At 44.4% G+C, this 16,979-nt stretch overlaps 1 protein-coding gene across 1 annotated transcript in view; it reads right to left on the minus strand.

Annotated features, from left to right (window-relative positions):
• The window catches only part of LOC126199440 (myogenesis-regulating glycosidase-like), a 57,662-nt gene extending 45,304 nt beyond the window's left edge, over positions 1 to 12,358 (minus strand). The window contains exon 1 of the mRNA XM_049936358.1: positions 12,205 to 12,358. Coding sequence (XP_049792315.1) covers positions 12,205 to 12,358 — 154 coding nt within the window. The remainder of the gene's footprint in view (positions 1 to 12,204) is intronic.
• Positions 12,359 to 16,979: the final 4,621 nt, after the last annotated feature.

Raw genomic sequence — 16,979 nt, forward strand, 5'->3', positions numbered from 1 at the left:
GTTCCCGCAAATTACTGACCGATGGTGTGTAGGCTCGAACCTAGCGTCCGACAGCATCACAGATGTGTTCGATCGGGATCAGATCATGCGAATTGGTGGTCAAGACGTTAACGTGAGTTAACTATCACGGTCATCAAGCCATTACAGCGCGATTCTGATCTAGTGGCATGGACAGTCGTCCTGTAGGAAGATGCCATCCTCGTCGACGAAAAGTCAAGCTTCAAGTGACGCAGCAGTCCGCAATAACGTCCAAGTAACCCGCAGCTGACATTGCGCTTCGATTACCACCACGGGTGCCATGGAGGCCCAGCTCACTGTCCACACTGACCTTTATTCATGGCACGAGCATCTGTACGCCTGGATTACGGCATATGCAGATTCAACCATCGAGCTGGCATAACAAGAAACGTGACTCAGTTGAACAGGTCACTCGTTTCCACTGACCCACGGTCCAGTCTGGACGATCCTGTACCTTGCAACAATAACTATGTCATCGGATCACCATGGCAGCGCATCGTCTGCTGTGGGACCCCATGTTCAACAATGTGTGCTGAAAGGCGTACTCCGTAGCACCTGTGCCTGCACTACCGTTGCCGCTGTCGTTAGGTTTGCAACACGTAGCCGCCCAATCCGATTTACAGAAGTAGTTGTTACAGCAAGTGATGTAACAAGGCCCACTAAGACGTCTGAAGAAGATATTTTTACAAATGTCGAAACCTAGGTCCTAAGTCAAGAGCGAATAAATCTTTATTTGCAACTGCTTGGCTGACTTTTCTTCTTGTATACGGGGTGGTCCATTGATCGTGACCGGCTCAAATATCTCACGAAATAAGCGTCAAACGAAAAAAACTACAAAGAACGAAACTTGTCTAGCTTGAAGGGGGAAACCAGATGGCGGTATGGTTGGCCCGCTAGATGGCGCTGCCATAGATCAAACGGATATCAACTGCGTTTTTTAAAAATAGGAACCCCCATTTTATATTACATATTCGTGTAGTACGTAAAGAAATATGAATGTTTTAGTTGGACCACTTTTTTCGCTTTGTGATAGATGGCGCTGTAATAGTCACAAACCCTTAAGTACGTGGTATCACGTAACATTCCGCCAGTGCGGACGGTATTTGCTTCGTGATACATTACCCGTGTTAAAATGGACCGTTTACCAATTGCGTAAAAGGTCGATATCGTGCTGATGTATGGCTATTGTGATCAAAATGCCTAACGGGCTTGAGCTATGTATGCTGCTCGGTATCCTGTACGACATCATCCAAGTGTACGGACCGTTCGCCAGATAGTTACGTTATTTAAGGAAACAGGAAGTGTTGACCCACATGTGAAACGTCAACCACGACCTGCAACAAATGATGATGCCCAAGTAGGTCCTTTAGCTGCTGTCGGGGTAATCCGCACATCAGTAGCAGACAAATTGCGCGAGAATCGGGAATCTCAAAAACGTCGGTGCTGAGAATGCTACATCAACATCGATTGCACCCGTACCATATTTCTATGCACCAGGAGTTGCATGGCGACGACTTTGAACGTCGTGTACAGACCTGCCACGGGGCACAAGAGAAATTACGGGACGATGACAGATTTTTTGTACGCGTTCTATTTAGCGACGAAGCGTAACCGGCATAATATGAACTATTGGGCAACGGAAAATCCAAGATGGCTGCAAGTGGAACATCAGCCACCTTGGTGGGTTAATGTATGGTGCGACATTATGGGAGGAAGGATAACTGGCCCCAATTTTATCGATGACAATCTAAATGGTGCAATGTATCCTGATTTCCGATGTTACTACGTTTCACTGCATGAAAAACCTGACATGATAAGCAAATCCAGTAGTAAGTCACATAGCTCCGAATAAATCCTGACATTAAATTAACCAAAGTACACTGCTGGCCACCGTAAATGCAACACCAAGAAAGACAAGAGGTAGCACAACAAAATTTATTTTGTAGATAACATGTTGACCAAGTATCAAATGATTACGTTTACAGACGTCTGTGACATGTGGTTCCTGCCAGAATCAGTAGCCAGAGTACCCGCCATTGTTGGAGATCACCGCTGCCACACGTCTCGGCATTGAGTCAAAGAGACGTTGGATGTGCTCCTGGGGTACAGCAGCCCAAGCAGCTTCCACACGTTGCCAAAGATCATCTGCTGTGGCAGCTGGGGATGTAATCTGGGTCACTCGTTGAGCAACCATGGACCACATGTTTTCTATCGGCGAAAGATCCGGAGAGCGAGCCGGCCAGGGAAGCAATTCAATCTGGTTGTTGACGAAGAACCTTTGGACAATGCGTGCCACGTGTGGTCGCGCATTATCCTGTTGAAATATGGCTGTGGCCGATCCCTGAAGGTAAGGAAGGACAACTGGCTCCAGCACCTCGGATATGTAGCGCCGGCTATTTAAAGTACCGGCAATGTGTACTAGAGGCGTGCGAGAGTAATATCCAATACCGCCCCATACCATGATACCCGGTGCAAGACCAGTGTGGCGGTGCATAATGCAGCTGTCCAGCATCCTCTCTCCACGGTGTCTCCACACTCGAATCCGACCATCGTGGTGCTGCAGACAGAAGCGTGCCTCGTCAGTAAAGACAACGTCATTCCATTCTGCCGTCCACATCCGTCTGTCATCACACCATTGGCGACGGAGACGTCTGTGGTTCTGCGTCAGTGGTAGACGAAGCAATGGACGTCTTGCGGACAGACCACTCTGCTGTAAACGGCGTCGAATGGTACGCGCAGACACTGGATGATGCGTTACAGACGCAATGTGCTGTGCTATGGTTCGGGATGTCACTGAGCCATCCGTCACTGCCATGCGCACAATTTGCCTATCATCACGTGCAGTGGTGCACCGAGGTGAATGCGATCGACCACGTCGGTCCGTCGTACCCTCCTGCACCCAACGGTCACATATCCGTATTACAGTTGTTTGGTTTCATCCAACACGACTAGCGATTTCTCTGTATGATAATCCACAATCTCGGTAAGCCACTATCCTTCCTCTGTCGAACTCGGATACTTGATCAAAATATGTTCGCTGTTGTCTACGAGGCATAACTGATCGTCTTGTGAAACAACCACAAGGTAAACACACGTGCCGAACGTACACTCGTCGAAATCGCCAAGCCTTAAATGGCGCTATGAGGTGGCGCCACAGGCGCGCGTGATGTGCGTCTGCGCTGAAATTCTAATCAGTTGCATATCTCATCGCTGCAAACTCATGGTGTAAATTTCACTTGATTCGGATGCTTCCTTCAGGGTGTTGCATTTACGGTGGCCAGCAGTGTAATACGGGTAACGAGTGAGCAAATGGAATACCACAGACTAACACAAGAATGCCTAAATGCATGTCATACCTTCCCACCGTGAGACAGACGCAGTTCCGAGGGGAGAAACGAGAACAGAAGCCGAGAGCAGAACCGTGTTAAGTTAGAAGGCCCTACGATAAGGGACGGACACCCACGTCGCCAGCTAACCGTTAGGACCACTCCCAGCCCATGTTACATGCCAGAGCCCTCCAGAAGAACAGTATAGATCTTACGAAAACACAAAAAGGGCCACCCCCAGCCACAAGTTTTAGCGTGAGACTTTTCGCGTCTCTGTTACGTCAGGACCACCTGGGGGGTCATGTTAAAAGCTAGAGCCCTCCAGAAGAACAGTATAGATCTTACGATAACACAAAAAGGACCACACCAGCTGCAAGTTTTAGCGTGAGACTTTTTCGCGTCTCTCTTACGTTACAAACTTTAAAAACATTGCCCCACCACGGAAAGTATAACGTTTCTCATTGGATAGACAGAATTTTTGTTGGCGGAGCTTAAGGTTAACATTGAGACCCTGATCGGTCAGATGAAAACACAGCCAGATAGTTTTTTTAAACCAACTTCGGTAAATTGTAGTAAGGAGAAGTTAGGGGGGGTTGCTTCCGAGACGGCGAGGTGAGCCGAGCTGTGCTGTCCGCCGCCCCCTGACGAACACCGACAAGGTAATGAACGCACGCGATGCCGCATAACAGCGCATAAAGCTTCACTCAGAACTGCAGAAGTCTCATCTGTCACACCCCCTTTTTGCGTAATACTAGTGTCGATCGTCAATTAAAGCTCATGGTGTTCACATTTGCCACTTGAAGTAAAAATCTGAAACCCGATGATTTTTCTGTTATAAAGTTATTGAGAAGCCACATCAGCCACTGTAATTTACGACAAGTTAGATAAGTAATTAAAGATAATTGAGGGTCACTGTAGACCATTTTGATAGTTTTCTCTTTAGTGAAACTTAATTTAAACCTAGATTATAGATGTGATATGGCATAGGTCATCCTCCGATCCATTGTAGAACTTGGAAACCCATTCAGGGAATATTCGTTCACATTTTTGTTGAACGCAGTTGGTTTTTACCACCCTGTATTAAAACATTCCATTTTATCAATAGTGTAATTTATAAACGATGTTTTGTGAGTAGAATAAAATTTCCAATGGTAAACTTAACTGCTTTTTCGACGTTATTTTACCAGCTAACTAAAAATAGGAAAGCCTTGAACCCCTTCCACTAAATTTAGTTAGTATTAAGATTCTTTTACAGGGAGTGCAGTGGGGCTGACGCTGAAATCATTAAGTATTTGGTTATATCATCGCTAGTCTCACTGAACTCTTCTGAATTCTACATGTCATGTGTGGTCTGGCGTCTCCTTACCAGCAACAGGTCCCAGGTTCAAACAATTCCCTAAAAACATGCTCAGAGCGTCGTTGCGCGAAAGTGATAGGGAGACACGATATAGAACAAACAGACTCCACGCAGAATGTTAGAGTACTTCCAACATGATGTATGTCCGGCATATAGCTCGCGTGCGGTTGAAGTGGTACTGAATAGGATATTTCATGATACGTGGATTGGTCGTCGAAGCACCATACCATGGCCCGCACGTTCACCGGATCTGACGTCCCCGGATTTCTTTCTGTGGGGAAAGTTGAAGGATAGTTGCTACCGTGATCCACCGACAACGCCTGACAACATGCGTCAGCGCATTGTCAAGGCATGTGCGAACATTACGGAGGGCGAACTACTCGCTGGGCCAACCATAGCGCCATCTGGTTTCCCCCTTCAAGCTAGACAAGTTTTGTTCTTTGTAGCTTTTTTCATTTGTCGCTTATTTCGTGAGATATTTGGCCAGGTCACGATCAATGGACCACCCTGCATGTGCAGATTAAAGCGAGAAATGAAAATTTGTACCAAAGTAGAGATCCGAAACCTGGTCTCCTGCTTAGTAGGTAGATAATAAGCACTACACCACACTGGCACAGTGGCTTTGTACAACTGCACGAATTACCGTAGTACGCCTTCCTTCTCAATCAGCCGGCCGTTGTCACCGAGCGGTTCTAGGCGCTTCAGTCTGGAACCGCGCTGCTGCTTAAGGTCGCAGCTTCGAATCCTGCCTCGAGCATGGATGTGTGTGATGGCCTTAGGTTAGTTAGGTTTAAGTAGTTCTAAGTCTAGGGGACTTATGACCTCAGATGTTAAGTCCCATTGTGCTCAGAGCCATTTGAACCATTTGAACCTTCTCAATCCAAACTCCGATTGACGCCTCAGCCCACACACAACAGAAAAGTATAAGACTTGAAAAAGGCTCTGCAACCACGAAGTATGGTTGGATTATAGAACTTGTACTGGGTTTAGGCAGGATCCTCCGTTTCTTTCGATGCTGCGGTGCTATGCCAATTCGGTTGGAGATCCTCTGCAATATTGTACGAGTTAAGGGGGGAGGGGTACCAAGTGGGCTGAGGCGTGAATGGGAGTTTGGATTGAAGCGGAGGAGCGCTAGCGCCGTCCGTGCATTACTGAAAGCCACTGCGCCAGGGTGGCGCAGTGGTTAGCGCATCTGCCTAGTGAGCAGGAGACCCGGGTTTGAATCCCGAACTTCGTACAAATGTTCATTCGTTGCTTTAGTCTGCATGTATACATTGACAGAAAAAAAATCGCAACACCAAGAAGAAGTTGTGCGAAATAAACGAAATTTTGTATGATTTTTCCTACATCTGAAAGATGATGTCTACTGAAATTCAGCGCTCGCAGCATAAGAGTGGCACTAGTAGCACCAGTATGAGGATGCAAATGAGGTTTACTTTAAATACACTACTGGCCATTAAAATTGCTACACCAAGAAGATGACGTGCTACAGACGCGAAATTTAACCGAGAGGAAGAAGATGCTGTGATAAGCAAATGATTAGCTTTTCAGAGCATACTCACAAGGTTGGCGCCGGTGGCGACACCTGCAACGTGCTGACATGAGGAAAGTTTCCAACCGATTTGTCATACACAAACAGCAGTTGACCTGCGTTGCCTGGTGAAACGTTGTTGTGATGCCTCGTGTGAGGAGGAGAAATGCGTACCATCACGTTTCCGACTTTGATAAAGGTCGGATTGTAGCCTATCGCGATTGCGGTTTATCGTATCGCGACATTGCTGCTCGCGTTGGTCGAGATCCAATGACTGTTAGCAGAATATGGAATCGGTGGGTTCAGGAGGGTAATACGGAACACCGCACTGGATCCCAACGGCCTCATATCACTAGCAGTCGAGATGACAGGCATCTTATCCGCATAACTGTAAAGGATCGTGCAGCCACGTCACGATCCCTGAGTCAACAGATGGGGACGTTTGCAAGACAACAACCATCTGCACGAACAGTTCGACTACGTTTGCAGCAGCATGGACTATTAGCTCGGAGACCATGGCTGCGGTTAACCTTGACGCTGCATCACAGACAGGAGATCCTACGATGGTGTACTCAACGACGAACCCGGGTGCACGAATGGCAAAACGTCATTTTTTTCGGATGCATCCAGGTTCTGTTTACAGCATAATGATGGTCGCATCTGTGTTTGGCAGCGGTAATATATACATGCTACCATTTCGGCTTGGAATGCAAGCTTCCCATTAACAGCAACAAAGTATCGAGCGGAGAGCGATGGTTATAATGGAAGGGAGGCAGAAAATAGTCGTAACAAAGAGGGCTGATGGTAGGGAGGAAAGTAAGTGTTAGAACCTCAGATGAACCCCACACGCCGGCTGCAGACGGCGAGATGGAAGGTGAGAAGACTTTCTGGCCCCTGAAAAACTAGTGGTTAGCCACTATAAACTAACGCATAGGAAAAAGAAGCTTATAAAAGTAACAACAATTCCGATTCGCTGAAGTCCGCCTCACCAAGAATCAGCTCTGCCCCATAAACTGAACTGAAAAGGTAAATTCTCATAACTTCAGGAAACACTGTTGTTGCTGACGTCGGCTAAAACTGTTGCGTCTGTCTCGTCCGGGAAACGCCACTCCGTACACTTGCCGTAGCAGCATACCGCTGTGCTCCAGTACAGTCCTCGAGAGACTGTAAGTTCACTCCATGTGGCGTAATACGAGGGTGGTTTGAAAAGTTGTCGAAATCACCACGAGAGGTCGCCGGTAGCGCAACGAATTCTTTACGTTATATTCATTCGACTGTTTCCTGTAAACACGTGCCACGTCAGTGCTTTTGGAATAGAGCTGTGGCGGTGACGTAGTTATGTTGCTGTTCCCGCGTAGTGATTTGCGAAGATGGAAAAAATCGAGATTCGAGCAGTGATTAAGTACTCCGTAAAGAAAAGTATGAAAGCAAAGGACATTCACGCCGATTTCCAGAATACACTAGGGGAATCTGCTACTTCATATTCAACTGTTGCAAAGTGTACAAATGAATTTAAATCTGGTCGGGAGAGCTTAGATGATGATTCGCGCAGTGATTGTCGAAGATGTGTCACTACTCCAGAAATCATTGCAAAAGTGCACAAAATGGTCATGGAGGATCGCCGATTGAAAGTGCGTCAAATTGCTCACGCTTGCCAGATGTCATCTGGAAGGGTATATCACATTTTAACTGAAGAATTAGGAATGAAAAAACGATCTGCAAGATGGGTGCCGCGACTCTTGACGCGCGCCCGCACACCTGTGGCGTCGCCATGAGAAAATTACACGAACTAAGGTATGAATTGTTGCCACATCCGCCTTATTAACCTGATATGGCTCCGTCAGACCTCCATCTCTTCCAAAAACTGAAAATTTTTCTCTGTGGACCAAGATTCACTTCAAATGAAGAACTGATAGCCGGAGTTGGCAACTATTTTGTAAGCCTGGAGGAAACTCATTTCTGAGATGGCATCAAGGCACTGGAATATCGTTGGACCAAAAGCATTAACCTACAAGGAGACCACATTGAAAAATAAAAGAAATTTCAGTGATATAAGTATTTTTTTTTCTATTACGTTCCGAGAACTTTTCAAACCATCCTAGTACTTCACAGCTTGCAGCCATCTCATGCTTCGGGATCTGAACAGAAAACATGGTGTGACCGAGCCAGCACCAATTAGCCTGCAGGGAATACGCAATGAGTCCATGGAGTGGCGTCATCCTCATTCACCACAAAAGTAGAAATTCAAGACAATCCCGTCTGCCAGAAAAGTCATGGTCACAGTCTTCTGGGATTGTGATTGCATCATTCTCATGGATCTGATGCCAAGAGGGACAACCATAAATTCAGGGGCATATGTGAAGATTCTGAATAAACTCAAAAACTGTTTACAACGTGTTCGATTGGACAAGAATCTTGCTCCAACACGATAATGCACACCCACACACAAGTCTGAGTACCTGGGCTGGACATCATTGCCTCATCCAGCCTACAGTCCAGTCCTGGCACGCTCGGACTTCCGTCTCTTTGGGCTGCTTAAAGATTCTCTACAGGGAGCACACATTGAAGGTGACGTGAGTATCAGTCGTGGAGTGAAAGCATGGCTGCGCCTACAGGACAAGAGCTGTTACCAGCAGGGAATACATGCTCTTCTACAACGTTGGAAAACGACCATAGAACGTAGTGGAGAAGAAGTAGAAAAATAGGGCATGGACAAGAAATGTTGATGTACATTTTCACCAAATTCTGACTCTTAATAATAAATACGTTCTGAGAAAAAAAATGTGAGGCATTACTTATTTAACAACCCTTGTATATTATTGAATGCACTTAATGAAAAAAAAATTATAATCAGTTTAAAATCATTCTCCCCATACACTGGCAACAAAGTTGCACAGGTCACACCAATATTCAAGAAAGGTAGTAGAAGTAATCCACTAAATTACAGTTGACGTCGATATGCAGCAGGATTTTGGAACATGTATTCGAACATTATGAATTACCTCGAGGAGAAAGGTCTATTGACACAGTCAGCATGGGTTTAGAGAACATTGTTCCTATGAAACACAACTAGCTCTTTATTCACATGGAGTGTTGAGTGCTGGTGACAAGACATTTCAGATCGATTCCGTATTTCTGGATTTCCGGAAGGCTTTTGACGCTGTACCACACAAGAGGACCGTAGTGAGATTGCGTGCTTATGGAATATCGGCTCGGTTTTGTGACTGGATTTGTGATTTCCTGTGAGAGAAGTCACAGTTCGTAGTAATTGACGGAAAGACATCGAGTAAAACAGAAGTGATTTCTGGCGTTCCCCAAGGTAGTGTTATGGCCCTTTGCTGTTCCTTATCTGTATAAACGATTTGGGAGACAATTTGAGCAGCCGATGATGCTGTCGTTTATCGACTAATAAAGTCATCAGAAGATCAAACCAAACTTGCAAAAAGATTTAGAAAAAATATCGGAATGGTGCGAAAAGTGGCAGTTAACCCTAAATAACGAAAAGTGTGAGGTCATCCACATGACTGCTAAAAGGAGCTCGTTAAACTTCGGTTACACGATATATCTGTCTAGTCTAAAAGTCGTCAATTCAACTAAATACCTAGGTATTACAGTTACGAACAATATAAATTGGAAGGAACACGTAGAAAATGTTGTGGGGAAGGCTAACCAAAGACTGCGTTTTATTGGCAGGACACTTAGAAAATCTAACAGACCTACTAAGGAGACTGCCTACGCTACGCTTGTCCGTCCTCTCTTGAAATACTGCTGAGCGGTGTGTGATCCTTACCAGATAGGACTGACGGAGTACATCGAAAAAGTTCAAAGAAACGCAGCACGTTTTATACATCGCGAAATATGGGAGAAAGCTTCGCAGAAATGATACAGGATTTGGGCTGGAAATCATTAGAAGAAAGGCGTTTTTCGTAGCGACGGAGTCTTCTCACGAAATTCCAATCACCAACTTTCTCCTCCGAATGTGAAAATATATTTTTGACTCCGACCTACATAGGGAGGAACAATCATCACGATAAAATAAGGGAAATAAGAGCTTTTACGGAAAGATATAGGTGTTCATTCTTTCCGCGCGCTATACGAGATTGGAATATTAGAGAATTGTGAAGGTGGTTCCATGAACCCTCTGCCAGGCACTTAAATGTGATTTGCATAGTATCCATGTAGATGTAGAATCCCCTTATACGAAGGCCTTAAGTCTCTACTGTTTGTCGGCCACCACCAGAACCCGGCCAGAGTCACCGAGGGTGAACATCAATATGTGGACTGAAACTCCTCCACATTTGTGAACCAGATTACTGTTGTTTGAAAAGTATTTCCCTAGAAACCCAGATTGGCTCGTACCTCCCCTCTTTGTGAGAACACGTGAGTGTGGGAGAAGGGGAGGAGAAATATTACATTCGAATGTTGCTTCAGAGACGAATTTACGGCTGCTGGTGGCAATGGGTTACGTCACAAATAAAGGCATAGCCGAGACCACTGTCCACCCGACGTCAACACCCCACAGTGGCTTCACAAGTGACGATGTTCCATTATCAACATAGTACGGTTAATGGGAAATCCGCGTGTATTTTTATCTAACAAATGTCCTGCATCGAATTTAATCATTTGCAGAACTCTTGAAGTGAACTAGGAGGATCCGCTGCATTTGGACTCTAACTGAATTACAATATTTTGCGGACTATAAGACTCACATTTTTCCTCGATTAATTGCCTCCAATGTTCAGATGCGTCTTATACTCGAAACTAATACAGAAATATTCAGTGTTTGAATTAAAATTCCCGCGAGTCTTAAAAATGGTCATGTATTCGATGCCGCGGGAAACCTACCTCTATCTGGCAACACTGGATTCCACTGGCAGCAACACTTCACCGATACGACGAACATTAAGTTGCAGGGATTCACAAGCTTGCTAACAATGTCTCCCTTCCGTTCCGTTGTCACAAACCCAGAACACTGTGTAGCATGTGATGTGTCATTGTAGTCTATGGTGCCAGTGAACTTGAACTGAAAGTGATTTGTGTTATCAGTAACAAAACAATATGTTTTGTCTGTAGCTAGTTTCTTAATGGAAAAAAAGAATAAAAGGTATGAAACTTCATGGAAGATTAAAACTGTGTGCCAGACCGAGAGTCGAACTCGGGAACTTTGCCTTTCGTGGGCAAGTGCTCTATCAACTGAGCTACCCAAGCACGACTCACGCCCCGTCCTCACAGCTTTACTTCTGCCAGTACCTCGTCTCCTACCTTCCAAACTTAACAGGAGACGAGGTACCGGCAGAAGTAAAGCTGTGAGGGCGGGGCGTGAGTCGTGCTTGGGTAGCACAGCTGTAGCGCACTTGCCCGCGAAAGGCAAAGGTCCCGAGTTCGAGTCTCGGTCTGGCACACAGTTTTAATCTGCCAGGAAGTTTCATATCAGCGCACACTCAGCTGCAGAGTGAAAATCTCATTCTGGAAGAATAAAAGGTATTCATAAGATGCGGTCTATAAATTGAAGTAATAGTAAGTCCAGAAGAACAGGGAAACAGAGCGGCTGAGCGGCATTTCGGCCCTCCACCAACAGAAAAACCATTCGCGATTGGCATGCTAGTAAAGAAGAATTGAAAAAGATGAGGAAGACTCAATGTGCAAATAGGGGACTGAATGCAAAATAGCCAAAACCAGAAGATGACGATTTTATGGGATTTTATAAGTCAGTTAGGTTTTATAAACTAAGAATTATTTTTAGCCTGGCTTTGTAATCTAATAATAAAAATGATAAAAATATTTTTTTAACAAAATTGCTTAAAAATAAGGTGCATCTTATAGTCTATAGTGTCCATAGTGTCCGTAATATGCGGTACATGATTCGCTTCTGTGAGCATACTTTCCGAACTTTGTAGTTGTCAACAGGGAAGAGTCGGCACACTTGTGGCAGTGACTTGCGGGCGGGTGAGGGTGTGGGGTGGGACGCTCACCTCTGCTGGTGGAGATGGAGACCCGCCCACTGTGCTGGTCGTAGCGCGTCTTCAGCTCCGCCGCGGCGCTCGTGGTGAACACCAGCAGCAGCAGCAGCAGCAGCAGCAGCGCCTCGTGTGCAGCTACGACAGAAACAGGCAGAACACCGGTCATCCTCGGTTCATTTTGCAGCTGCGTAGCGTGCTTAAAGTCGCTAGTTCCAGCTGGTGGCGACAAAAGTGTCGTTTAATATTGGCAACATTCAAATAACACGTTAAGGCCGCGCAAATAGCCAACAACAATCATTCAAAGGGTCGCGTTCTATTGCGCGTTCTGATATTCTGAAAAAGAAATTAATTTCCCAACAAGTAGGGATCCTAAAGATACATAAATAAAGGTTTTAAGTGCTAATGAACACATACATTTAACCAAAATGCAACGTAACTAAACGTAAATAAATCGATATTTTAAGTACAATTACGTTGAATGATAATGTATTTTTTCTGTACATTTTTACGTATGTCTTTCAAATATCGTAACTGTCTTAAATCATTGTACTGTTCTCTCCAGGGCAACCAGTACAAACTGATCGATAAAATCCTCAGTGGGTGTCTTAACCTGGATGCTACGTATCTATTCAATCTTGTGGACTGACTTCCTAAGCGAATCCAGGCGATTGTTAAGTCCAGGAGCGGAATTACACGGTATATTAACTGATGCTTATAATGATTTGTATAGGGGTAACTAACTGTGTGCCTGATGAGCTTAGTAGTCTCGCAAAGAAATTGGAGCAATACGATCAGTTGTCGACGTAGAGGGAAATGTACCCGGAAGCTGATAAGCAGGGAAATTTACCTAGAAGATGATAAGTTTCAATTAGTAAGAAAATTAAATTCATTGCGGGCAAATTATAAGAAATAGTTGAAAGTAAATACGAGTGAATGGTAAAGCGGAGCTGGTGCTAACGAGCTACAGGTACTTCGATCCCTTGAATATTTTGGAAGGGCAAGAAATACTTGAGCACAATATAAATAAAAATGTACCTATTTCTTGCTTTTAAAAACTGGATCCTAATAAATAAATATTACAAAGATGTAATCACAGTTATAGATGTAGCCATTTCCAAAAGCACATTTGATAAGAGGGCACCCACCCTCAAAAAATTCCGATAATTATCATTAGCCTCGCTTTCCTCGACTCACTCAGTAAAAGTCATTCATCCATCTACGCCTCCTCTTTTCCTCACGTGAGCGCAAAGCCTGTCCAAAAGCGAAATAGCAGCTGGCGTCCGTATCCGTAAGTACTGCGTGTCCTAGATTTGTCACAAACATTGCGCGCTAACGATTCGTTGTCTAATGCCAACCGTCAGTACGTCGCACCATGTTGTTGGCCAGTATTATTGACAGTCTAGGGGCAGCTTTGTCTTAATGCGCTTAACGTCACTGGTCCCAACCGATGCTACCAAAAGTCGCCGTAAAAGACTGTCCTTGTTTTGACGGGGCGTCCATGCCCTACGCGAAGTTTCCCTGGTACTTACTAGTCGCTTTCCTGTAATACCACTTGACGCAGCAACATATGCAACATTCTTCAATGTGTCAGGCAGTTGTTCATACAGTGAAATGAAAACAGTTGCTAATTAAATGTTCTTTTATTGATAATAATCTAAAAAACTGTAACGTTATTGAAAATTGCACACTACAGCGTACTTACCAGCGTCGACATCACAAAGCAAAGGTGAGCTCCGTCTCAAATCGTCGGGCGACTCATGCAGATTTTCACAGCACTCGTAGGAAGGTAATTTGTGTAAGCATAATGATCGTTGTTACAAGTAGTTGACCTAGTGTATGTGGTGTAACGCAGTGATTACCTTGTACGTCCTACTGTGTGCTTTCACACTTCTTCTTGTTACAACATCACCTACAAGTTTTAAATGCCTTCAGCATTCAACGTAATTACGTCACCGTTCACGACGTTGTTAAATTGGCATCGCTTGTTCCAAATGCCTGCGATGCGATATCTCTCAGACCATTCATTTCCCACCATAACCCATGTCTTTTTATCTGTTCGCCTGCCACGTAAAACTTAGATAACATTAAATAAGTTCGAATGCACACGGAGTGGTATCAACAATTTGTCCCCCTGGGAGCCATAAACGACTGCAACAGAACGGGGTAAATTATTATAGTATATCACTTCGTCCCATCCGTCACACTTCGTAGTGTGACAAGTGGATCGTTGAAGTATACATATAGAGATCGTGAAATAACTCCCTTCAAAGAGGTATTTACTTCCAGAAATAATCATAAACTAAAGATTTGTATTTAACAATTTCTTAACGACGATTCTGTACCTCACGTCTGTACTACATACATTTAGAATGTCAGTCTTTATATTTGAATATGGTATTTATGTTCCACACAAATACCAATTGCGTAATGTAAACCTTCCCGGGACAAGTAATTTTTGGCAATAAGACCACTTTTTTGACAAACACTTGCAGTACACTCGAATAAAAACTGCGTGGAGTTTCATGCACGACAAAGCTTAAAAATAAATCACCATAGTTTTGTTATCATTACATGCGCCTTACATTCAGCAGTTACCAGAAGGTTCTTGTGCGGCTCGTTGTGAGACAGAAGAAGAGGACGCATGATTACTCTGCAATTCGCAGTTATTAGGTGCCTCGCAGAAGGTTCATCTAAGCACCTTCAAGCTATTTCTTTACTTCTCCACTTTCGAACAGCGCGCGGAAAAAAACGAACACTTAACTCTTTCTGAGTAACCTCTGATTTCTTTTATTTTATTATGATAGATGTTTTTCTCTGTGTAGGTGGGCTAGAAAAAATATTTTCACACTCTGAGGAGAAAGCAGGTGATTGAAATTTCGTGGAAGATCCTGCAGCAACGAAAACCGCCTTTGTTTTAAGGATTACCAATCATGTCTGAAGCGGATCCCACGCCGCTCATCCTGCAAAAGAAGGTGAACAAGCGTAATGTAACCTCTTGCTTTTTCTGAGTGTTTTTCCTATAAAGTGCAGTGTTTGGTTAGCTTCCTCCACTGCATTATATATATAATCGATCCAGTTTAACTTATTCGTAACTGCAATCCATAAGTATCTAGTTGAACTGACAGTCTTTATATTTGTGTGATTTATAGCCTAACAAAATTTAGCGAAATCCTTTTTTTACTCATTTGGATGACTTCACACTTTTCGTTATTTGAAGTGGATTGCCACTTTTCGCACCACACTGATGTACTGTCTATATCATTTTGCAATTGGTTTCGATCATCTTATGACTTTACAAGACGATAAAAGACAGCATCTGCAAACAACTGCAGTTTGGAGAAACAGTGGAAAAATAAATGTACAACGGGACAGGGCTCAGAATGCCACACGATACGAACACTAGGCTAGCACGTTACCACTGTGTTAACTCAATAGGTTTTCGCCGAAGGACTGCGTCGAAGACAGCCAGGCTGTTAAGTGAATCGCCGGCCGGAGTGACCGAGCGGTTCTAGGCGCTACAGTCTGGAACCGCACGACAGCTACGGTCGCAGGTTCGAATCCTGCCTCGGGCATGGATGTGTGTGATGTCCTTAGGTTAGTTAGGTTTAAGTGGGTCTAAGTTCTAGGGGACTGATGACCTCAGAAGTTAAGTCCCATAGTGCTCAGAGCCATTTGAACCATTTGTTAAGTGACTCGCACCATAGGCGCTAAAGGCAAACCGCATTCGCGTCAAGTGAAGAGTAACTGTGAGTGAAAACGGATCTTCTGCGATTGGGATTCATCATCATCGTCATCATCGTTCTCCAACTCAGTTTCGCGGGTGCGGTGTACAAGCACTCCTCACCTCCCTCTGTCTTCATACGTCTTCTATTCCAGGGCAACTTTGCATTTGTGTCCTTTCTCCTCCACATCTGATCTTACAGTCTCTAACCAGCGTTTTCTTCGTCTTCCTCGTGATCTTCTTCCGATGAGGTTCAGGTTGAAATAGCTTTTGCCAGGTCTTTCACTGTTCATTCTCATTATGTGCTCATATCACTGAAGCCTGCGATTCTTAATGACACTGGTAACAGGAACCTCAATACCAGTTACTTTTCTATTCACCTGATTCCTGATTTTGTCCTTTCTAGTTGTTTGGCTCGTAGGCCTAATGAATCTCAATTCTGTTGCTTGAGTTCTGCTGAGGTCTTTGTTTAGCAGAGTACATGTTTCTAAACCATGTGTTAGTATTCGTACGAAATAGGTGTGTTACATGGTCGCTTTTCCTTTTCGTGGCATTTTATCGTCCCAGAGAAAATATGCATGGATGCATAAACTGATATCCATATTCTGAGGTCAAATAATGCTTTCTCCTTATTTATAGACTAGTAAATGAGGACTATTATTTTGACAATTTGTGAACTGGTGGTCCTTGTGACTATAACACTGAAAATATAACTGTGGTGTCACCGCTAGACACCACACTTGCTAGGTGGTAACTTAAATCGGCCGCGGTCCTGTAGTACATGTCGGACCCGCGTGTCGCCACTGTGTAATCGCAAACCTAGCGCCACCACATGGCAGGTCACAAGACACGGACTAGACCTCGCCCCAGTTGTACGGACGACATTGCTTGCGACTAGACCTACGAAGTCTTCCTCTCATTTGCCGAGAGACAGATAGAATAGCCTTCAGCTTAGTCCATAGCTACTACCTAGCAAGGCGCCATTTGTATCAGTGCTTATAGCTTACTAATAGTAAAGAGAGATGTATTCCAACAAGAGAATAAAGATAAGTATATTATTCCAGCT

Source organism: Schistocerca nitens, chromosome 8 (assembly GCF_023898315.1).
Source record: "Schistocerca nitens isolate TAMUIC-IGC-003100 chromosome 8, iqSchNite1.1, whole genome shotgun sequence".
NCBI lineage: Eukaryota > Metazoa > Arthropoda > Insecta > Orthoptera > Acrididae > Schistocerca > Schistocerca nitens.